At 48.1% G+C, this 23,347-nt stretch overlaps 1 protein-coding gene across 6 annotated transcripts in view; it reads right to left on the reverse strand.

Moving 5' to 3' along the window:
* sox5 (SRY-box transcription factor 5) overlaps positions 1-23,347 on the reverse strand; it is a 74,364-nt gene that overhangs the window by 47,008 nt on the left and 4,009 nt on the right. For 5 of the 6 annotated variants that reach the window (XM_086102974.1, XM_086102978.1, XM_086102976.1 and 2 more), the window contains exons 2-3: positions 19,026-19,224; positions 11,336-11,558 (exon numbers count right to left, since the gene is read on the reverse strand). In XM_086102974.1, coding sequence (XP_085959100.1) covers positions 11,336-11,558; positions 19,026-19,224 — 422 coding nt within the window. The remainder of the gene's footprint in view (positions 1-11,335; positions 11,559-19,025; positions 19,225-23,347) is intronic. The other variant, XM_086102975.1, reaches the window with a different exon arrangement.

Genomic DNA, 23,347 nt, shown 5'->3' on the forward strand with positions numbered 1-23,347 from the left:
TTGAAAATCCATTTATCCGCACTCAGAGAGTTGTGCCCTTCACTCCGCTTGCCTTTGCCTAACAGATGGTGTTGTGGGTGCTTATGTCCAATTTGATTTGAACCAAACCCACAGCCAATTCTGATACTGGCATGAAATCTCGGAGAGCCTGATACACACGCACACACACACACACACGCACACACTGGCAGTCGGAAATAGCAGCGGCGAGGGCGCGACATTGCAAAAGAATGATGAAGGGCAAAAAAAAAAAAAAAAAAATGAAAACCACAAATCTGGAGCGACATTCGAGAAAGTCGCCGGCTAACTTTGCGGCGACAAACATTTTTTTCCCATCCTCTCATTTCTTTCTTTCTTTATTTTTTTATTGATCTATTTATTTTTCTGGAGCCGGTGGAAATTAACGATGCTGTCTTGTGTTTTTTGCAAAGGGAGGGAGTATGTTCCGTTCACACACTCGCAGGCGCACACGCCCCTTTTTTGCCCTCCAATTACCGCGGCGACCTCGATGATCACGAAACGCCCGGACGGGATCATCGAGGTGTTTGAATCGGTGCTTGACTTAAGTCACCTTGGATCCCGAACATATGATATTTGCATTCGTCAACAAATTCCTCGCGTTATTGTAATTGCTGAAGTTTTGGGGTCACAGAGAAACTGTTTAAAAAAAAATCGATCTATCAAGTGTCTCCCTCCTCCACCACACCACAATTGTAAAACTGTAAAAAATCAGTACCAAGTATCTAAGTAGACGTAAGTCCCGGCCGGTCCATAAATGACTCCCTGTTGTTGTCGGCTTGTTGTCATGGTGACCACAGAGATATGTCCATAATTGATTGAAGCCAGTGTGCACGTTGTTTCAAATTAAAATTATTTTGGTCTAAATACTAGCCGTGGTGTTCTTAGTTCTTAGAAAATAAATTTTCGCTGGTCCAAATACGTTTCGGATTGCAAAAATAAGTTAGACTGGGTTGCCCTGGTGCCCACAGAGATATTTTCCTCATCATTTGAAGTCCCTTTGTAGCATCCAAATCATTCTTAACTTGGTATTTAGTGGTCAAATTGTTCCCTCCTGTTGCTTTAAATCCACCTTTTCCTGAATTTTTGTTCCATTTCAAGTCCAATTCTTGTCAAAATCCAGGACGAAAATTCCCGATATCTCCTCCTGAGGTGACAATGGAATAGTCTGGGCATTCTATTAAGGCACGCACATCTCTTGCTGTCAAACGCATCTTGTTAAAGTAGGCTGAGGCGTGCGCGCACGCGCCTGTTCGCGCGCGCGCGCGCTTTGCACGCGTTCTCTGGCTGGAGCGGCCGTAATGTAAAATGACACTTGCAATCTGTCTTGTGGCAATAACTCCTCGTCAGCGCTCGCGTCTCCACTTTTTGACGCAAGCGCGCGCTCCACATCCCTGTCACACTGCAGTGGCCCGCGGGCCGTCCTTGTCGCCGCGCGGCTTTATTGCATCACTTTAACGTGACAACAAAAGAAGACATTGTGTGTCGGGCCCTGCTGTGTATGGGGTGGGGGGCGGAGGACGGACCCACGCATTAGCAAGACAAGACAAGACACACGCGCACACATGCGGTTTTCTCCACTGAGTCGTGACATTTTTCGTCTGCCTGTCAAAGCAATGGCGCGGAGACGGACAGCACGGCAAGAAGCTCTTGACATGAGCATGCCGGCTTTGCATCGGGGTCTTTTTGTAAAAAAAACATAAAAATAATAATAATAATAATAATAATCCCAATTTAGTTCTCCTTGATTTGCGATAATCCTGCGATAACTTTTGTTTTGATCTCTGTATCTTTTTTTTTTGTTGTTGCTGTCGCTCCCTCTAAACTTTGCGAGTTTTTGTCCCATCAAACAAGAATGCTTTCTAAAGTGTTCAAGGGAGTTTAAAAAAATCCCAATTTAGTTCTCCTTGATTTGCGATTATCCTGCGATAACTTTTGTTTTGATATCAGTTTTTTTTTTTTTTGCTGTCGCTCCCTCTAAACTTTGCGAGTTTTTGTCCCTACAAACAAGAATGCCCTGTAAAGTCTTCAAGGGAGTTAAAAAAAAAATAACAACAACTTAGTTCTCCTTGATTTGCGATTATTCTGTGATAAGTTTTGTTTTGATATCTGCATCTTTTTGTTGTTGTTGTTGTTGCGGTCGCTCCCTCTAAACTTTGCGAGTGTTTGTCCCATCAAACAAAAGTGCCTTGTAAAGTCTTCAAGTGAGTTAAAAAAAAAAAAAAAAAAAGGCCCGTATTGTCCCTCTCAAAGATAAGGGCGATGGGCATGTGAGAACCATTAGACCCGACCGCAGTAAGCACCCAACTAGTCCAGGAATGCTGGGCTGACTAGCATGTGTGTGCTCTGAGCTTTTTGCCTGTCATTTCCATGGGAAGATGACTTTTTTTTTTCAGCCAGCGGGGGTGAGTGAATAAGTGAGTATGATGGCGAAGCACCTTCGAGCTGACTTTGGCCTATCTGTGGCCAATGTAAAGACAGAATTGATTCCGCCACTTGAAGCTGCCATATTTTAACCCTTTGAGGGACAGCGGTCACAACAGTGGACAGCTTATCAGGTTACAGGGTGCAAGAAAGGGTTCGAGTCTTCATGTGTATTTGATGTGTGAACTACGTAAGGCGAACGCTCTTTTAAAGCTACCGCTTGTTTCCACTTGGGCTGCGTTGCTTCTGGAACATATCGGCCGGTTTTCCGATCCCCACTCCTCGGTGGCCGGCCGCCTTTCCTTCCTGAGTAACCCGTGACTGGACTCTCCGAGCGGGCTAATTGTCTTCACAATGTTTAGCTACAATGTAGCGCAGATACCAAAGGACTTGGTTGGTGTATGATAACCTTGGCCCATAAACTTGTTTGCGTGATTAACTCATTCAGTACCAGCCAATTCTGGACCAAGACTGAAAAGACGTTTAAAAACGTCTTTGGGAGTGAATGAGTGAAGCGAGCCAACAAAACACATAAGGGAGGGCGCCATTGTTGCTAAAGTAGGAGGAAGGGCGGGTAGTCTGTGCTTTGCTTCATCATTTAAAAAAAAAAAAAATCATAAAAAGTGCGGTTGCTATCGGGCACAACAAGTAATCAAATTCATGTTTCCAAATTGAAATATTGCAAATTGATTTTTTTTTAAGCATTCAGCAATTTCTATTTTCCTTGAAGTAAACTGATAAAAAAAGAGCAAGGAAACTTTAAAATAATAATAATTATAATAAATAAATAAGATTAAAAAGAGGGCTCACTGTTGGCTGCGTGAGCGTTGCGGGCGTGTAAAAGTGTGTCAGATCAACAAACAAGCGTCCAGTGTGTGAGTGAGCGCGGCTCCTTGAAACCGTATCACGAGACTGGCCAGTGTGAGGCTTGCACTCAAGTATGAAGACGCTTTCCGGGCAAGGGGGACTTCCAGTGATTCGTGCGAAGCGTTCTCATCAGAATTTCATCTGCAAATGGCCAAAATGTTACGCGGGGAACCGGCGCGAAAAAGTTGAGCACGGCATTTCAAATGATACTCTGTGGTGGTTTTGTTAGTCTGCGGCCAAAAAGTTTTCTTTCAACTTTACTTTCTGACTTTTTCAAAGTCGTTGGGGCCTGAGCTTTATTTTGCATTGATTTTTTTAGCTTTTATTTTGAAATGTGTCACATATTCAAAGCAGTTTACAAAGTGTGTTCTTTTTCTAACTGTGGTTTTATTGTAGTTCATTTTTCACATTTTATTTCAAATGTGTGTTTAATTAGTTTCAGTTATGATTTTATTTTGTGTTCATGTATTTTTTAATTTTGTACTTTGAATTCCCAAACTATAGGTTCATTTTGTGATCATATTTTTAACCCTTTCATGCTCAAATAAGGCAAACCTGATAAGTGTTCCACTGGAGTGACTGCTGTACCTGAAAGGGTTAAACAAATCATTTTTGAGGCCTTGCTATTTTTTTAAATTTAAAAAAAAACAAAAACATGTTGATTAATGACACAATATTTATTTCGGCATTGTAAAAATTGAACGCAAAAACTACCACTCGACTCGTTGTCCTGGTATGACACCCAACAGACGCTTATGATCTCACAACGCGTCAGCGGATGCTGATGATTTATGCTTAATCACATTTCTAGTCGCATTTTGCAGGCTGGATGCCGTTTCTAAAGTTAACGCTCATTCAAAGTTGTGGCGGGGAAGGAAAAAAAACCCCAAATAAAAGAAGGGTTGTTGTGTGTGCGTGTGTGGAACAAGGTCCCGCATCCAAAGATAACGGTGACAAACGCGGACACGCAGAAAAAAAAAAAAAAAGCACGAGCGTGAATCAGAGACGGAAGGAGGCGAGAGGTGGATGTAAACACGCTCGTTGGGCCAAGTAATCGTTCTCATGAGGATCACAAGAGCAAAACGTGTCCCTTCAAATCATGTTTTTCACTCACGACTGAACGGGGCTGAACGCTTTGGAACAATCGTCGATTTGTCTTTTTTTTTTTTTTTTTAATTCTCAGGTTAATATTCCGATCTTTGCCAGCAGGACCCCTTCTTGTGCATTTTCTTTTGACAAACATAAGTAATAAATCAATCTGTATTACACTAAACAATATCAGGTTATGATACCGTATTTTCCGGATTATAAATCACAGGGTTTTTTTCATAGTTTGGCCTATTTATGTGTGAAATTATGAACAAATTATTCCGTCATTTCACGTTATTTTCACATTTAACCACTAGAGGGCATTCTAGGTCTGTGTTGATTAGTCAACGAGGAGTCTGATGTAAGCGACATAGAAGAGGAAGTGCTGCATCTTCTACCTCTGAGTTGGCAGATTTGTTGGAAAGTGACACCGAAAATGAAGATTTCGTTGGATTTTGTGATTTGGAGTGAAACTGTTTGCTAATCTTGTTAGCATGTTCTTTATGCTATCGTTATCGGAATAACTCTTAATATGTTTCGTGAGCATACCAGGCATGTTCTCCGTTCGCTGTTGATGCGTCGTGTAACGTTAGCATAGTTGTACACTTATTCAGCCTGTTGTTCGTAATTTGATTTTGATTTTAAATCGCCTTTCAAGATGGCGCCGCTTCTTGGTGTTGGATTTTTATCAAATACATTTCCCCCAAAAATGCAATTTATACTCCAGTACGATTTATAATCCGGAAAATATGGTCTGTATTAATGTTTTGGTTTTAGAAGTTAGGCTTGTTAACTTTAAAGCATTTGCGGTTTTGTCGGCATTTTGTCCGCCGACAAAATTCTCTCCAACAAGTTGCAGAAACAAGCCGTAAATCACATTCCAACGATAACGCAAACAATTATTTTTACTTTGCGATTTGAAAATTGCCTCCAACTAATTTCCGATGTTGATTCAGCCCGACGGTTGAAACGAGGGGATCTTGACTGCGCTTTCATGATCGGCGCGGTATCACGTCACAACAGGCGACACAAAAACCCACCTGGGTTACAAAAGCGCGACTGGCGCGCAGCAGCTGATTTGCGCCGTCGCTGTAACAATGAGCCAAGAGGACCTGCACGTCTGCGCGTGTGACAGAGAGCGATTGCATCTGCGAACATGAGCGCGTGTGTGTAGGTGACAGCTCCAGCCCCGAACTGACTGGCATCTGGCGGTGGCAGTTGTTTTAACAGCTGAGCTGACAACATTAATCCGAACGCACCCAAATCAAAAGGAGACAACACCTGTTCACTGCTTCCGAGCCCAGCCAGGGAAGAGGATGAGGACAGGAGGAAGCATGAATGGAGGGCGCGCGTGGAAAAAGACGGAATTGGGAAGGTGGGGGGGGGGGGGGGCGTTGGAAGGGGGACAAGCCGGAGAGGGGTGAAGAGAAGGGCGAGCTGCCAGCGAAGAGGAGGGATGGTGGGGATCCGAAAGAAGGGGATGGAAGGACAACAATCACTCCAGAGGAGCATTGGCGTGGGCGCCAAGATGGGACAGAAAAGGAAGCCGGGCACGGACGGGCTTATAGGGTTCTTGTCCCTAACATCTGACTCAAATAACGCCAGGGCTTCATTTGGGTTCAAACCACGTGGAGGATTTGTTGCTCCACTGCTATACTTCGAAACTATTTCAGACTTTGCCAAAGCGACTTACACGCGCAAGACGGCCCAGCGCGAAGCTTTTTGGCATGTTCGGCAACCGATCAAACCGTGTCGTTCGCGGTGCTATAAGGCCACATTCCGTCTGGATACGACACCCCAGCTCTATCAGTCCAAAACATTTTTTTGTTCGTGAGCCGAGGTCTCACTAAGAAGTCCCACCTTGTCGAAACGTGGTCTTAATCCGTCCGAGTGACAGCAAAGCGGTCAAACCCAAACACCGGAAGCTTCTTGAAGGCCACCAAATCTCCCCATCAGCAAACACTCTGCACGGATGGACAAAACTCCCGTCAACCAATCACACGCTGTGAATCAACCCCGTTCAAGTCCGTCACGTCCATGACGGATTTATAAATCATGCTCTGCTGACAGGCACGACAGCATCGCAAGATTTCCTTTAAAGGATTAGAAGGCCTTATTTGATGGCTATCCGCATTTGAGGGACATGAGACGGGGACAAAATAGCATTCAATTGTTCTGCTTGTCCCTGTACGTCGTTGGCCTAGATCAGGGGTGTCAAACTCATTTTACATTGTGGGCCACATACGGACTCGGTAGATGTCAAGTGGGCCGAACCATTAACATTATACCATACTGTGCTATGAATCACCAAAATAATCGTCTCTTTCCTTTGTTTTGGTCTCAAGAAGCATTGATTGGCGCTTTCATATCATTTGCTGCGTTGGGTCTATCTCGGTGACAGACTGAGACTGCTGTTTTCTTCCCCGATCAAAACAATGTTGTCTTCGACTGTGATCAAAGCAGTGCGCCCCCTAGCATATAATCCACCAATTGCATTTCATTTAAAATATTCATTCTGTGTCTTTAATGCATTTTTTTCACTTTTAAATGATCCTGAGGGCCGGATCGAAGCTCCCCGGGGGCCGGTTCTGGCCCGCGGGCCCTATGTTTGACACCTCTGGCATAGATAGAGGAACCAAGATGAATTTGCTGTCCATCAGGCTTCTCACTACCTCCCCTAGGAAGTAAGCCGACTGATAAAAGTTTGGTTCAGAAAACGAATTAACCTTCGAGCTCTTATGCAGCACCCCCCCCCCCCCAAAAAAACATTCTTCTGTCTCTCCATGGTAATGGTGGGACTTCTGACGGGGGGGGGGGGGGTAAGGAGTATACAACAGGCCGTGCTAAATGAAGAGAGTCAATGAGAAGACGAGATCAATTGCCAATGATTTGATTGGCAGACACATTTGGTGAATGGAAGTGAACTAGGGAGGGAGTACTGGGGGTGGGGGGGTGGGGGGCTGTCAATTATTTGGGACGTAAGACTTGCCCGGAAACGCATATCGACTCAGCTTGATACACACATTGCACATACTGTAGACATATCGACCGCACCTGCCTGGTCACCAGATATGACCACACACACACACACACACACACACACACACACACACACACGCATATGCTCAGCATGCTGCAGGACACTCACACTGTGACTCGGCCACAATAGCCAAGCTTGGAAGCCTCGGCTGATTCATGAACCTCGAGCCTTTGTCCTTAACTTAATGCCATGCCGGGAGGCCGATGGCACACACACACACACACACACACACACACACACACACACACACACACACACACACGCATGCAGAGACCATCAGGAAAACTGCAGGACCCTCTCTCCTCTCTCTAAGCCCCTTTATGCTTCTGTATTGGACAAAAGTATTTTTTAAAACCCAACACACACACATGCGCGGACACGCATACTATTCATGTCCTCGATATCGTTCTTCTGGACGGGGGGGGGAGAGAAAGGCAGAATGGGAGTTTCATCCCGCGATTGTCGGAGCAGGGAAAGGCGAAAGAGAAAGCCGAGGCGGAACAATTGAGTCAGAGAAGTGACTTGAATGCGTCTTTCATCGGGGCAACAATGGACGGCCGCACAATAGGCCTCAGGTTCGGCCGCGCACGACGCGGCCGCCCGGTTTCTCATGGCGCAAAAAGAGGAGGTGGGGGAGTGGGCGAAAAACCAAACAAAAGGGCAAAAAAAAAAGTCTCCATTTGAATCGCATGCCGATTTGACTTTGACTCGAGTTGATGAAAGCTCAGAAACTACTGTACCAGTTTTTGGGTCTTTTAGCGCATTGACGGTCACAAATGGCCGCAGGTGCACTGTGCTTAAAAGTGAAGGCTCTGTGTGAGGACTTTGTATATGCCATTGTTGACGTTTAGCATGTGTGCTAGCCACGGCGGTGAAAGGATGACGAAAAATAAAGACGTGGGGGAGGTGGACCGACCAACGAAAGACTGGCCCCGATCCTTCCACTTATCAAGCTTTTTTTCTTCCACCCTCCTTTTTTCTTTCTCCCGCTCCTGCTCCTTGGCAGAGTGTATCCGCCCTTCCCATTGTCACCCACTGGAGTGAACGGAGGCGTGAGGGGAGCCGCGGCCAGTGTGTGCTCGTCTGGCACAATGGCCTCGCCTAAGTGCTGTCCTATAAAATGCCTCAGTGCTCTCTAAAAGCAAGGCCCTTGGATCCCTCACTGCCTTGGAAGTAGATGAAGTGCTGCGTGTGCGCATGTGTGTGTGTGTGTGTGTGTTGTGCGACATCTGTCATTGAGTTGGCATTCGCAGGATGGAGACTGGTGTCTTAGAGCACTGCGAAGCGGCGACCATGCCGAGCTCTAAAAAAAAAAAAAAAAAAAGAATTCTGCGCCATTGCACTTGACCTCCAGGGTTGCCGGTGTGCCTGTTCCAGTGCTTTCCGGTGTGCGTCTGTGTGCTCGCTGTCAAAAGTGCCGCGGTATGGGTCCGACCCCTTTGATCTAGTTCGACAGATCCATCAGTCCCCGTTTGATTCTGCCGACCCATTTCTGCACCCTTGCATCTGTCAATACATTGTACGAAGCCTACTGTGATCCCCTCCGGGAGGGGAGGGGGGCGGGGCAACCCGCAACACTGAGGGAGCTGTTTTAGGGTTCGGGTGCCTTGAATTTTGAAACCAGGATCCCGCGGTGACGAGTCATCCAGTTAGCAACCACAGACTGAACTACTCGAGAACCAGGCACCCACAATGTGCATATGCATCTTTTTGTGCGGGTGTTCGTTTCGGTCATCTCTCTAGGGAATTGATTCTCGCTCACCCTCCCACCCAAGCGGGGTTGTATTAGCTTAAAGTCATGGCCCCAAGGCGCTGCCCAAGCCACATGTGCATATGCATCTTTTTGTGCGGGTGTTCGTTTCGGTCATCTTTCTAGGGAATTGATTCTCGCTCTCATTATCCCGCATCCCTTCGCCTCGACAAACGCATCGTGGCCCCGCAAACGGGCAAGGCGGCAAAGCCTTCTTAGCTTCGTCCGCTTCGTTGCTCTTGAGGAATGCGTGGGTGGGTGCTCCCGCGCACCTGGGCCGTCACGTCGTGTCGTGCGTGTCTGCGGTGTGTCTCAAGGGGTAGTGGGTGAGCAGCAGAGTAAGATGAATGAGGGGGGGGGGGGGAGCGGCAGAGCGTGGGGGGGGGGGGGGGGGGATAACGCGGCGAGTCATTTATGAGCTGCTTTGGACGCAAACACACACGACATCCTGAAACGTTACACATCAACGCGGGTGAATGTTGGCATTGTCGGGAGAGGCGCGCACATTTTTGCGGGTGTCCACACTCTGCCCCAGTAAGCACAGAAAGTCCATTCATCTCCCATTAAAGTAGAGCAACGCCGGCCACAAACTTACTTTGCTTCTGACGTCTTTTGTGCATGCGGGCGGGTGTGAAGTGTAGCTCAAGGCCACCCTCGGCAAAATCCGGCCTCCTTTTTGAGTTTCGAGATCTTTATTGTTTTTTGTGTCTTTGGCTCGCATCTTACCCGCGCCCCTCCCCGTTATTGCTCCTCGAAAAAGGGTCGCGTGCCATTGATCCAGCTGGAAGCGATATTCCAGCGTGAGTGTGTGCGCGTGTGTATGTGTGTGTTTGTGTGTATGTGTGTAGCGGTAATATTCGGGGCCTTTCATAATGATTAGAGCCTTCATTAAATTTTCATCCCAACCTGCTGTTTGCTGCTAATGGCCATTGTGAGCCGCGCAGCCAAACAATAGCCAGCCGGGACACATAGGAGAAGGATTTTGATCTCGCCCTCAATACCGCCCCCTTCCCTTTCCAGTGTCCCCCCCACCACCCCCTTAGTCCCTTTCCGTCTCGCCCGGTCCCGAAAGCGGTTTCGCCGGCCCGTTTCATTTGAACCCGGAGCCGACTCCTCGCCACTACCTTCTGTGAAGACGCCAGACGTTCTCGATCACTTCTTAACTCTCCTTCTTTCCTCTTTTCATTTCTCTCTTTTTGCCCTCGCTGACTCATAAAGATCCATTATTGTTTTTGTTTTTTTTTACCCCTCCCTTGCCAGTTCGCAGCCGAAACAGCGAAAAACCCGAAACACACCTCAATTACAGCTCAGTTCGACAAACAGCAGTTTCCCTTTTTCCTTTTCTTTTTTTGTATCTATGTGGGTGCACGCACGCGCCGCAACAGACCTCTCTATCGACCGGAATTTAAAAAAAAAAAAAAAAAAACAAGCAGACAGCGAGGGAGCGGACCAGCGGCGGTCTTGACCGCTTTGAAAAGCGGAGAGAAAAGCTCGAAAAAATAAGGTTAGCACATCACAGCTTGAAATGAAAAGCCGGTTGATGCCCCAGCGGAAACTATAGGCGGAACACACACACACGCGCACACACATAAACAAGTTCCGACAAAGGCCGGCAAACACTCTTGCGAGTGTTTCTTTCACTGCGCCGTAACCTTTTTTTTTCTTTTTTGGACGGGCAGAATGTCACGAGAGGCCAGAGAAACGTTCGCCGCAAGTTGTTTTTCCACCAAACAGGGCAAGGCCAATAAAAGGGATTTCTATCAGGAGATGAGACACCTGTTGGCCATCTCCTTATCACCATTATCAGCGCCGCGTGGAGTGACTAAAGCGCCGGGGGTTATCTGCCAAGGTGGGGTAATTAGAGTTGGCCAAAGGCTAATTTTAACTCCCGACTGGTTCAGTCCGACTGTCAAAAGCCGAGATTTAATTTCCGAGGCTAAAGCAGCGTCTGTGATTGACTTGTCTGGAGTCGCTTCCGTTAGCCGCGGTTCCAATTGTAGCGAGATGGCGCGCGGGAACCGAAAAATAAAACACACCGGGGGTGCTTCGCGAAGCTTCGTGAAGCTTTTTCAAACGAGAAGGAAAGAAAAGGACAAGCGGGAACAGACGAAGGCCCCGAAGGGAGAGAAAGCGAAAGCCAGACTGACCTTCCGGTTCATTCTTGATCAGTTCCTCCATCTTACGTTGTTTCAGTGTGTCCACCACGTCCGCCAGGCTCCCTTTGCGTCTCTCCGGGGTTCCCAGCGCGCCCGCCGCCGCGCCGCCGTCGCCGCACGGCCGACCCCCGGCGCCGCCTTCGTCTTTGCCCGGTGAGGTAGCATTGTGCAGGGGGTAAGGGCTCAGGGAGTTCCCCTTGGAGCCGTCCAGATCCTGGAAGGGGGGAAAAAAATAATTCATGAATTGCCTCCAAATAAGGACGGTCGGGAGGATCGCCATTCTTATCTGCTTATCTCGCTCCCTTTCTTCTCGCCTTTTTCTCGGAGCCCAACAACGGGCATGGAATTTTCGACTTTCATCCCTTGCCAGTTTTTCGTAAGTTAGGGCACGCTTCTTTTCTTATTCTCCGCTGGAATCCGCTTTTGACGGACTTGGAGGTACTTGACAGAACCGGGACATGAAACAAAACAAACGCTAGCGCTTCGTTACAAAGCCTTCCGCCGCTCGGCTTTGAGCGGCGTCCAATGTTAGCTTGCGCAGCTCGTGAATCCGAGCTTCGACGCCGGCTACTTTTGTCTCGCGCGACTGTTAATGGTGCGAAGATTTTGGAACTTTGTCAAGCTGTGAATTTATGTCAGGAATGAAATCACAAAAGAGAGAACAACTGGCACGACAAAGTATCACATAGCAAGCTAACGCTACGGTCTTCCCGCCAAATTGTCGAATAACGATCCCGCTGTCTTTACTGAACCTCGCAAGCCGACTGGATTCATTTTGAAAGTTTTTGCTTTGGGATGAAGGGGTCGCGGGGTCGCGAAGCGTCACGAGAACAGCTTGAAGAGCGAGTCCGGTTGCAGCCCTCAATCCAATCGAGGTGGCATTTGTTTGGAAGATTCAGCTAATACCTTCTCAGCCCAATTAACAGTGACACTGAGAGGCGACGCGCCGCCGATTCCGCGCTGCAACAAAGCGGCTTCGGCGGAGCGTCACGTTCGACTTTCCTCAAATAATGAGAAATGAAAGCAACGTTTGACGGGATCATCACAGAGCGGGAGGTCAAGACTCCAAAACCAAGTGAGTCACTCAGTCAATCCGCCCGTCAGTCTGTCAGCTCAGCTCTTTGCATACAGACGAAGGGTCAATGGTCCACCCAGTTAATCTTTGGCTAATCTCAGCGCAAGGGCGGCAAACGCCACCTCCAAATCCGCAGCGCACATCCAGGACTGTACTTGCGTTACATCTGATTAGACGCGTGCGGGGCCGACGGGCGGGCGGGCGGGCGCACGTGACGGAGGCGCGGCTCCGTTGATGTCATGAATGCGGATTTAGGCGCGGATCGTTTGCAGATGATTAACTCGCCTGCCTGGAAGGGGGAACCTGACACTCGGATCACAGTCCACGACAAAGTCATCGGTGAGAAGCCGATGACTCGTTCAACAAAGAATGCCCCGCAAAATAGGAAATGCTGGAATAACTCCTCTGACGTCAGATTTGGAGATTGGCGAGATGGGTGCAGGCCCCGCCATTATCACTTGGGACTCCCAGTCGCCCCCCCACCCCTCCCCGACACTTGACCGACTCTCCCGCTTTCTCGCACTGCGATCCCGTGTTTTCACACACACTCTGAATAAGTCAGCGCGCTCAATAATTCATTTATTCCGACGGCATTCCTGCACATGCATTGTGCGCCGAGCATGATGTGGTTACTGTGTAACTTTAAAAAAAAAATTTAAATAAAAAATTGCCAAACCAAGGCCATGTCCACACGGTCAAATTTTTAGAAAAGTTTTGACCAATTTGCCCTCACCCAAATTTAATTTCACCCAACTTTTTGGAAGACTCTCCGATCATCATTTGACATATATGAACCCACCCAAAAAAAATGAACACTGAGCGAAAATTTTACATTGTCTCAGCACTGTGCCTTTAAGAGGCGGGGCCAGGTGTGTCGGCCTGTGAGTGTCCGGGCGTGAGCAGCGGCTGGCATCGTATTGGCATTTTATTATTTTCCCAGCGATCTCGAAACGGTTGCAAACTGCATCGGTGACTGTGGCTCTCCTTTCCCACATAGCAGGGCATAACCCAGAGGTGGGCAAACTACGGCCCGCGGGCCAAATCCGGCCCGCTGGTCATCTTAATCCGGCCCGCCGAAGGTTGGTACACAATTAAGGTTCGATGTCAATGACTGCATTCATTTCATTTGGACTTGTAATGACAGGCATTTCAACGCCAGGTGGCACCGTTACTTGAAGTTGCAGAGCATAGGGAGGGAGGGGGAGACGATACGGAAGCCCGCAGTAGCACCAAGTCAAGCAAATCCCGTTCGATACGACGGAATAATGTACTCTTAAAGTCTGAAAAACGTGCCAAAAAATGCAAAATACTACTTTTTAAATAAAGAAATCCAATTAATATTATGTCGAATTTAGTTCACCCTTTTGATCCGGTCCTCCATAATATTTTCTGGTTCTCATGTGGCCCTATGCAAAAAATAATTGCCCACCCCTGGCATAACCCCTAAAAAAACAAAAACCATTTAAATCGCTATGTGCTGCAGATTTTAGCGACGAAGGGACTGATTCCTAATGAGCACGTCAAGATCAAAATAAAACCGTGATTATTTAAACCGTAATTAAGACTTTGCTCGAAGCTTTGGAGGTCAAGTCGCCTTTCCAAACCAATTTTTCTTTTTTGCACTGGGAGGGGTCGAAGTAACTTTTTTTTTCTTTCTCCTTAGTCGCATCCTTCCTTCCTCGCGTCCTCCTTCCACCCTCTCCTGTTCTCCAGATTAGGGTAATTCGCACTTCAAAACGAGCGTCTGTGTGATTACGGGTTGCATCATGGCGAGCGCACGCCATGCAAATGAAACGAGGCGGAGGTAGACTGGTAAGAAAGCGGGGAGGGGGGGCGATGTGGGAAGTGGGGGGTAAAGAGAATGAGCGAGGTGATGTTATTAGAGGAAATGAGCGAGTTGACAGAACGAGGGAGCGGGGAGGGAGGGAAGGAGGCATCTTGAAGGCAGCGGTCACACCTGTCACATCCCATTTATCTAATCCGGCGCCTACTTAAAACAGACGCGCGCACTTTTCTTTTGAGAAATATGTTGCGCAAACAAAACAAACAAGAATGAGAGAAGTGTGTGGCAGGGAGGGGGGGGGGGGGGGGGACGTGGGAGATCGAGAATCTGCCGCGGAGATGTCATGTCGTTCGACGACCAAGGTCATTCCCCGCCGGAACCTTGGCACCCTTCAAAAAAAAAAACAACTCTCTATTAGGGTCCATTGCGTTACGCGTGCGTGAAGTCAGATCGACAGCCTCATCCCAAAGGCTCCGCAAATGCAGGACATAATCCACGCCAGTGACATTTTGTCGCCTTGCCATTTGCATGCAAGACAAGAGAAACCAGAGGGAGACGTTCCAATGCGGGTGTCAGTCAGGTGCGCCGCCGCCGCCGCGCTCTTCCTCGGCTAACGTGATTTTTGCAACTTTTTCCTCATCAGCATGCATTTATTCAAGTGCGCCAGCGCTCCCCCCCCCCCTTTTTTTTCCTGCCCTCTCCTCTTCGCCAGTGAGCAAGTTGTGCCATTTGGTTTGACACCCAGATAGCCTGCAGGTGTGCATGTGGTGTGTGCGCGCACACCCGCGTTTCACGCCGGCTGCGGCAGCCTGGCAGCGTGGGCGGTTCTGCCTTTAGTTTGCAGATGTCAATTCTCTTCCAAATGACTGGAACAAAGTAAAAAAAAAAAATTGGAAATCGCGCCTCGCTCGGCTTTATCCCTTTACTGCCTCTGCAATGGAACCGAATTAGGCAACTTTTGTCTGAAGCTCATCTGCTTTAAAAACACTTCGCTCTTGCCAGAATCCAAAACTCTTTCGTCCCCCCACCCAGAGCCAACACAGACCCCCCCCCCTAGCTTACACACATCCACACACACATTCTCTCTCTCTCTCTCTCTCTCTTTTTCGACGCTCTTGCCTGACATGTCTGGGGCTGTGCAAGGTGCATGCGTGGAGAAACAATATTTGATGCTTGGCGCGTCGTCTTGGATCAAGACACGAAACAACCGCTTGACTAAAATACACTCACACACGCGGGACGAGATTGTCACCGATCGCTCCTGCGGGGAGTTAAAGACTTAGCTCCACGCCAGGGCTGCCAATCTTCCAACGGCACACTCGGCAGCCAAACGCACACCCGCGCGCACGTGCTCACCCGCGCACCCGCAGTCAATCCTTTTATTATAATTTTTTTTAAAACATGCCACGGCTCAATGCTGACCCTGTCGGTTTGGACTCGGAAGTCCTCAAACTCAAACCGGGATGAGCCGATCGACTCTCGTTCGGTTCGTAATGTGCGGGCGAGAACACCCGAAAGCGGGGCGGGCTGAACCGGATTTCATCTGGAGCCGATCGAGTTTGAGCTGCAAGGCACGTCATCGGGTTCAGGCACTCCAATCTCATCGTCTCATTTGATGAAGGATCATGTTAACTGCTGATTCACCCTTTCATACACCAATAATGATAACCTGGTAAACTTTCCACTTTAGTGACTGCGGTCCCTGAAAGGGTTAAAAAAATCCACAAAAGAAACGATAATTCGTTATTAAATCGACAAAACTTGATCAAAATTAATTAGCTGTGTCGAATCTCGTCTACAACTGCGGTAAACCAAATTGAATCCTGATCTGATCGAGATTAGAATACAATGTAAACACACCACATCTAATTCCATGTTCAGAAGGATGCGTTTGTACTTTTGGATTGTCCAATCAATGGTTTTTTCTTTCTTTTTTTTTTTTAATTTTTAAACCTGGGTTTTGGGAACAGCATTGGCTGTGTTATTGATATTTAAAGGAGCCTTTTTTTTGGGGGGGGGGGGGGCCTGAAAGGTGGCTGTTTTCTCCATATTCCCGAATATTACCCCCGCATATTTCAACACGACGGCGATGATTTATTAGCCTGTCGCTGGCATGTGAAATAAACCGCTGCGTGGCAAGACCCCTTGGTGTTAAATCTGCCCGGCGATACGCAACACCAATCCACAATGGCACCCTTGAAAAATAAACAAATGCTGATAGATTTGTCTTTGCGAAGCAATTAGCGCCGGGATGCTCGTCTCTGCCTCAATCGCAGTTTTTTTTTTCCGCAAAGATATGCGAACATAAAATGATCCCCGAGCCACATTTGATTTGGTGTTGCAGCACCTCCATGATTGAATCTTTTTTTTTTTTAAACAGATCCAATCACACGCTTCCTAGCAATAAAAAGGCCTTTTAGCCAGATTACAATCGTTCGGAAACTATCATAAACAGCAACCTTCATAATCGAGAGGTTCCAAAATGAGCTGAATGCTGGTAAGTGAAATATATCTACAGCGCGCATGTGTGTGTGTGTGTGTGTGTGTGTGTGTGTGTGTGTGTGTGTGTGTGTGTGTGTGTGTGTGTGTGTGTGGGTGGGTGTGGGTGTGTGTGTGTGTGTGTGGGTGTGTGTGTAGCAGGTAGGCAATGCTGCAGGGGGAAAGGGATGAAGAGGTCAGTCGAGCGCTTGCACGTCCCCGTGTTAATTTACGATGACAAGATAAAACTGTAATTTGCCCCTCCCCCTCTCTCCCCTCGTACGGACCCCCCCCCGCTGCTGCCTCACTTCCAAGTCAGCTCGCCACCGAAGAGACATTCACTTCCCCCACTCAACCCCACCAAACTCTCCACTCCCCGCGGTATCCCTCCACGTTTCGCTGACAGTCAGCGGCGGAAGGGAATGCCACTCTAAACCCTCTTGGAGACGAAGAGGAAAAAAAAAATTTTGAGAGGAAAAAGCTCACACGCCAATACTTGTCGCTTTTCAGCTTTGAGATTAAACTACTGAAGGCGGTTCGGCGGTGTCACTCCGACAAGCTAACGTGCGACCGTGGCACTTTGAGAGCGGCAGTCGTTATTGGGATCAGCGGCTTTGATAGAATGTTGAATTTCGCCGATCATTTGCTGAGAAATTAAGAGAAAGAATCCATTTCCTAGGAGGATGACATCCCAAATCACTTGAACCCTCGCGTTTATCTCCATTTGTGATCCCTGCGCTCACGGCCCCCAGGACTTCGGTTTATTGTCAAGCGCATGCAGAGTCCACAATCGGGAGGGGCCCGCTGCCTAATCAGCTGGTTAATTACAAAATTAGCTCTCTATTATAGACGCTAAGCGCCTGTTCATTGTTTTACGGTTGGTATGAGCAGCATGATGTGGGGGGGAAAGGTTGATTTGTTTTATAGGCGAGGACACATGACACACTAAAGTTGCCCGCAGCTCAGCGTAGATGGGAAAACACACCGCGGTTCATGTTTATTGTCCGGTTCCTGACGTTCCTGACAAAGTTATGACGATGTTATCGTGCGGAGAACTTTTCCCCACACATAAAATATCAAATCTTACAGGAGTCAAAAGAAAGACCCGTTTGTGCGCCTAGGAAGTTTAGAAATGAAGCCCCCCCTGAAGGCAGTTCCAATGAGCAGCATGAAATTTGGTGAGCGTGCCGATCAAGAGTAGACCCACAAAAAAAAATTATTGAGAACCCATGACTACATGAAGTCTGTTATTTTTGTTTGAATTCACCCTATTATGGTCGCTTTCCCTTTTTCCTTTTCCAAATGTAGCCTCTGGAGCTCGGTGTCAAAACGTGAAACTTGGTCGACAAACGGTTGCGATCATGAGGAGCCCGCCAAAAAAAAAAATGTCTCTAGAACCAACGGTTGAAGTCTGCCATTTGGTTTGAGCCATTTTCGGATCATTTTTTTATGTCCATGAAAGAAAGACAAGTCAGCCCACGAAATCAGTTTCACATAATGCAAAACTTGGTTGACGTGTCTATCAAGAGTAGACCCACAAAAAAAAAAAAAAATTACTGTGTCTGAAAAGAAACAGTAAGGAAGCCACTTTGGTTTTATTTGTATTTTTTCTTCAACATTCTGTCCAATTTGTATCAAATCTCAAATCAAATATACTCTAAAGACAGGCAACATAAAATACAACCAAAAAATGTGACAACTCCATCAAGCATGATCCTATTAGTCATCCAAGAGTGCAAAGACCAAACATCTCTGTGAAGAACCGACTCTCTCAAAGGCATCCATTGATAAACGTTTGTTTCAACACGGTGGATCTTTTTCAATAGAGGGTGTGTGCGCTAACGGGGGGGAGGGAGGGCATCATTGCGCGGTTTGGCTGGTCTGCGCCGATTTTTGATGACTCGCCGAGCCCGAGCCATGACACTGTAACCAAACCCATCATGCAAACATCCACCATACATCGGGGACGCGCCGGCCAATGTCACACTTCATCCCGCGCGCCGTGAATCACCGCTATGGCTCACGTTTCGCAGTCACGCAAATGCGCGTCAGAAGGGCTCCGGGCTCACGGCTGGTGGCACGCACATGACAGCGAAAAACAAAAGTGTGTGGTGTCCAACAGTAGCCCTCAACCTTCTTTTCCAATAGTCAGGGGAGAGCCCCAGAAGGAAATTGCATCCAAGTTGAACGATTATGTTGATGCTTGCCGCTTAGGGCCCTCAGCATCCATTTTTCCTTCTTACGTTTGGATGTACAAAATCTGATCTACGTATGTACCCTGGAAGATGAGGACAGGGGTGATGACAGCCTCCGGTGGACGCTGTCCGCCGCTCCCAAGTTCTTACCGTGTTGTTGGGGGGGCTGTCCAAGGTCCGAAAAGGGGGCGAGCGCGGGGACACCTTGTTGCAGTAGGACGCCAGGGGGAGGTGGATCACACCACCCAGTCCCTCGCTCTCCTCATCCTCCACTCGCTGTCTGCTGGTTGCTATGGTTACCTCTCCATCTGTCCCCCCATATGGAGAGGCTGGTCGCTTGGAAGACATCCTGGGAGCCACAAAAAAAAAATAAGGACGACAAGGAAGGTAGAATGACAGAGAAGAAACGGGTTACTTGGGATTTTGACAGTAACATGACAATCAAAAAGAAATTGAGGGCGGTCGAGTGTCTTCCGGTCCCCACAAGTACTTTTCAAAATATGATGTGTGTCCTGCGGGGACAAAACAAGTCACTGTCCACCTGGAAATCCATTTTACGTGCGTCTCTTAGCAACCCCGAACGATTTCCACTCTGACAAGAATTCAACACCAGAAACTTGTTTTCAACCTCAACCTCTGCTTGCGCCTGCCCCCGTGATCCGACTCCGATACTGCCAAAAATGTACAGGTTCACTTCAACCATCAGTTCCTTACACTCTGCACATAAAGGCAGGAAAAAAAATGAATGACCAACGGGATGATTTCATATGCAGCCCCAACGGCGACAATCATTCGAAAAAAACATACATTTAGGTTCAAATATGAAGACAACGAAATCGCCGTCTTTCTCGACGACTTGCATTCAGGTGCAAAAGCCCTTCAGCCCTTCAAACACACTCTCGGCTCTTTCCAGTGTGTTTACGTTCACGTTTTTTCCAAAAGACGGGGGGGGGGGGGGTCATTACTGCAAATGAAGCCCGCTTGCACTGGCATTGTGCGGGAAATCACCGCGTCTTGACAATGGGCTTTCAGTGACAGACACCGAGTGGGAACGGGAAGAAAATAATGGACACGGCGAGTGAGAGACAGAGCCAAAGAGAGAGAGAGAGAGGGGGGGAACAGTATGAACACTGACAATAATATGCGTTTATGAAAACCTCTGGACAATAGAGGGACTGGAGGAAAATGGGCGAGCAACACAAGAGCCCCGCTGTGTCAATTTGTTACCGCGGCTTTGTTCCCTTGAAAAAGAAGCAAAAGGATATAAAGCCACATCTATTAGGTGAACTCTCCTCGCAAGGTAAATTTGCCTCCGCCGTACTCCAGTTGAATAGAGATGCAGTGACTATGCAGCAATAATAGAATTTAATGCGGTTCTCAGCGTCGGCTGAGTGCTTTCAGATGCACTTGTCAGCCTTGAAGCCACTGCGACTATGACCCTGGGTAATAGGCAGCTAACGGGCTGTCTCCCTCCCAGAGGCAACGCACGGTCGGGGATTGAGGGCGGCTTGTGTGTGGGTGCACGTGTGTGTGAGGAACTCGCCGAAATAAGCAACAGGTATCCGACTTTTCATATCGTTCACTTCTGCTGTTTTCTTCCGACAATTTCCTCACCGGTCGTCCTCTCCGTTTGTCTGCGCTAAACTGATTAGCCTCTATTGGATTTCTTTTGGACGGCGTCTCTGGCATTGCTCCGACGAGCAGCCTCCGCTACTAATTCATGGCTTATTTACCTTATGACAGCCAAAGTCAAACAATCTGTAGTGTGCCGCCCGCCCGCAGCTAGCAAAGAAAAAAATGTGGCGCTAGCGCCTAGCAAAACAGGGGGGGGGGGGGGGGGAGCGAAACGCAATGCGGGGAAGGGACTCTAATTTGCGTCGCCGCAGAGACAACATCCGCGCTTTCCGATCATGTCATCTTCCAGGACCTCAAGTGTGTTGACAAATTCAGTCAGTGTTTCACTTTGTTTTCAGTCCTAACGCGTGACCCGATGCGATTCTTTATTTGGAATTGAATCAAACCATTACCGAAACAAGATTAAGGCGCTTGGTCAAATTGGACCCAAGTGAACTGGATGGTTCAAAACAATTGGTCTTTTCTCCAACGTACGGAGTCATTGCGCCATTTCCGGCGGTGACTTTCTCCGGGGGTTCCTGATTGGCTCAGGCAGCCTTCCATTTCGGGGTTGTAACACCACCTGTTGCTTCGGCCCGCAAAACGCGACTTCACATCTAACGGAGCTTTTCTTAAATGTCATCAAATGACATTTTTTGGGATCCCGGAGTGCGGCAAATGTTACGTCAACAAAGTCCGGCGTGCAACAACGAGGCACAGATCCATGAAAAGCGGCGGAATGTGCAACCGCCGTCAATTTCTTTATCTGCGCACGTTCCACCTTTGTGGTTCTTACTCAGCATAACCAAGACGCCATAAATGATCCGTAACAAGTCGATGACAAAAGACTCCGGCGATAAATCCGCGCACATTAAAAAGCGGAATCATTTCCAGATAAGGGTGCGTGGATCTTTGCGTTGCCGAGAGCCAACGCCGAGTGGTTGGGCCCAGTTGTGCAAACCGCAGCGCAGACACGCATGCTCACATGCTGACATGCTTGCATACAACAGAGGTCCCCACACTGCAGGTTTGTCTTCATCACTGCCTGTTTACTTTACCTCCTTTCACTCGCTTACACTGAGGCCTTTTGTCTGGCGCGCACCCACCAAGCACACACGTCCCCTTGTGTCCCGCGCGCACCTCTGCCTAATCATAACCCTATGTACACACACAGGCGCACGGCCCGGGTCACCTTTGAATCGCCTTACACACTTTCCGCCATAGGGACACACAGAAAAAAAAAATGGTAGGATTTTTTTTTTCCGGGAGTCTTCAGAGCACAGTAGCGACATTGATCACATTTTTTGACAAGAGCGCACTTTTTGTGAGGACTTTCTCCAGGAAGCCACCCCCTCCCTCCTTTGGAAACTTCTTCCTCAGAGGGGAGCCCGTTTGCAACTCCTCTCCGTCTATAAAAATCCCCCCCACCACCACCTCCACCCCCTTCCCCATAACTTCGCCCCACTTTGCGCCTTTGAAGTGGAATTACTCCACAATTGGGCACGCTGTGCTCGCAGGTTACGCCGGCGACTTCATTAAAACTCGCCGGAGACCTGAAGGGAAAGCGCTTGAAAACGGGGAGTGACGTGAGGATTAACACAGATGACGCTTTCTTCACACACACCCCGACCCCCTCCCGCACTCCCCTTCTTTGGTTTTACAAATTGGCAGCATGGGCCCAGGTCATAATTTTGAGAATATTAGCATAATGTCTGCACTCAACATGTCAAACACACGACACATCAGGCTCATGGTGGTATGAAAGGACCACCTCATACCTTATCTACATAAAGCTGCAGTGATATTCAACGGCTAAAAAAATTAAAAAATAAACAATGTTAACCCTGGAGAACCCCACAGAGTCAAATTTGGCCCCTATAAATGCTGCTACTCAATTGCTACCCTTAAATCCCAAAGGGTCAAATTTGGCCCTAAACCTAAATTCGGATTAAAGCATTGAATATTTGAAAAAAAAAACATATATTTTGGTGTTCAGTGAACATATTTATTGTATAATTCATCATTTTCCAAAGAAGAAAAGGGTTCTTGGGTTCTCCAGGGTTAAGATATTTGTAAGTGGGCCCAAACTTTGGAATGGTGCTGTCCAAACAACTCATGGCCTCCCCGACAACCCCAAATCAAATCAAAAAAGGAAGCGTCTAATCTGTTGTTTGTCTCCTCTGTTACAAATCACCGACGCCCCGACCGCACGCACGCGACGGCACGCACGGCAACAACGCTAAACTCAGATTACAGCGCCCGCTTTCCCCCCACTTTGGCTTTTTGATGATTAGCGGCTCCTCCGTTAAATCGCTCTCATATCGCATATGTCCGCCGCTGCTAAGTCACTAATCGGGACGGAGGGGGACGCGCGTCCATTAACCGGACGCGTAATCGCCGCGCGCGCCGGGGTTAACCGTCTCCGGGCCGTAATCGCGCCGCTCGGCGTTGGCACGTCACGCCGCCGCGAGGCTTAAATACATACGGCCGGCTTATGAACACACGCTGTGCAAAAACGACGACGTAAAAAGTGGAGCGGATCGTGCACGCGTGAAGGCAAAGGAATCAAAAAGTCACGCTCGCACACGTCGAGCGCCGGCCGCTAACGTCATCGCGGCGCTAACTGCTCTTGTTAACCCCCTTTTTCAGGGGAGCGTGGGAGCCCCCTCTGGAGAATTCCGCGCGCCGTAAAGTGAATGTGCATGTACAGCCTCGCTTTAGATTACAAAGCCGTATTTCTGCCGGGACGCGAGCAAAGGCCGTCCAATCCATTCTGGACGCGTGCGGGGTGGGCGGGGGAGCAGGAGGAATCCCAAAAGATTAAAAAAAAAATTTTTTGTTCTGATTGTGGAACCTGG

The sequence above is a fragment of the Hippocampus guttulatus genome, chromosome 22 (genome assembly GCF_054856545.1).
Source record: "Hippocampus guttulatus isolate MCC_2025c chromosome 22, RoL_Hgut_1.0, whole genome shotgun sequence".
Taxonomy (NCBI): domain Eukaryota; kingdom Metazoa; phylum Chordata; class Actinopteri; order Syngnathiformes; family Syngnathidae; genus Hippocampus; species Hippocampus guttulatus.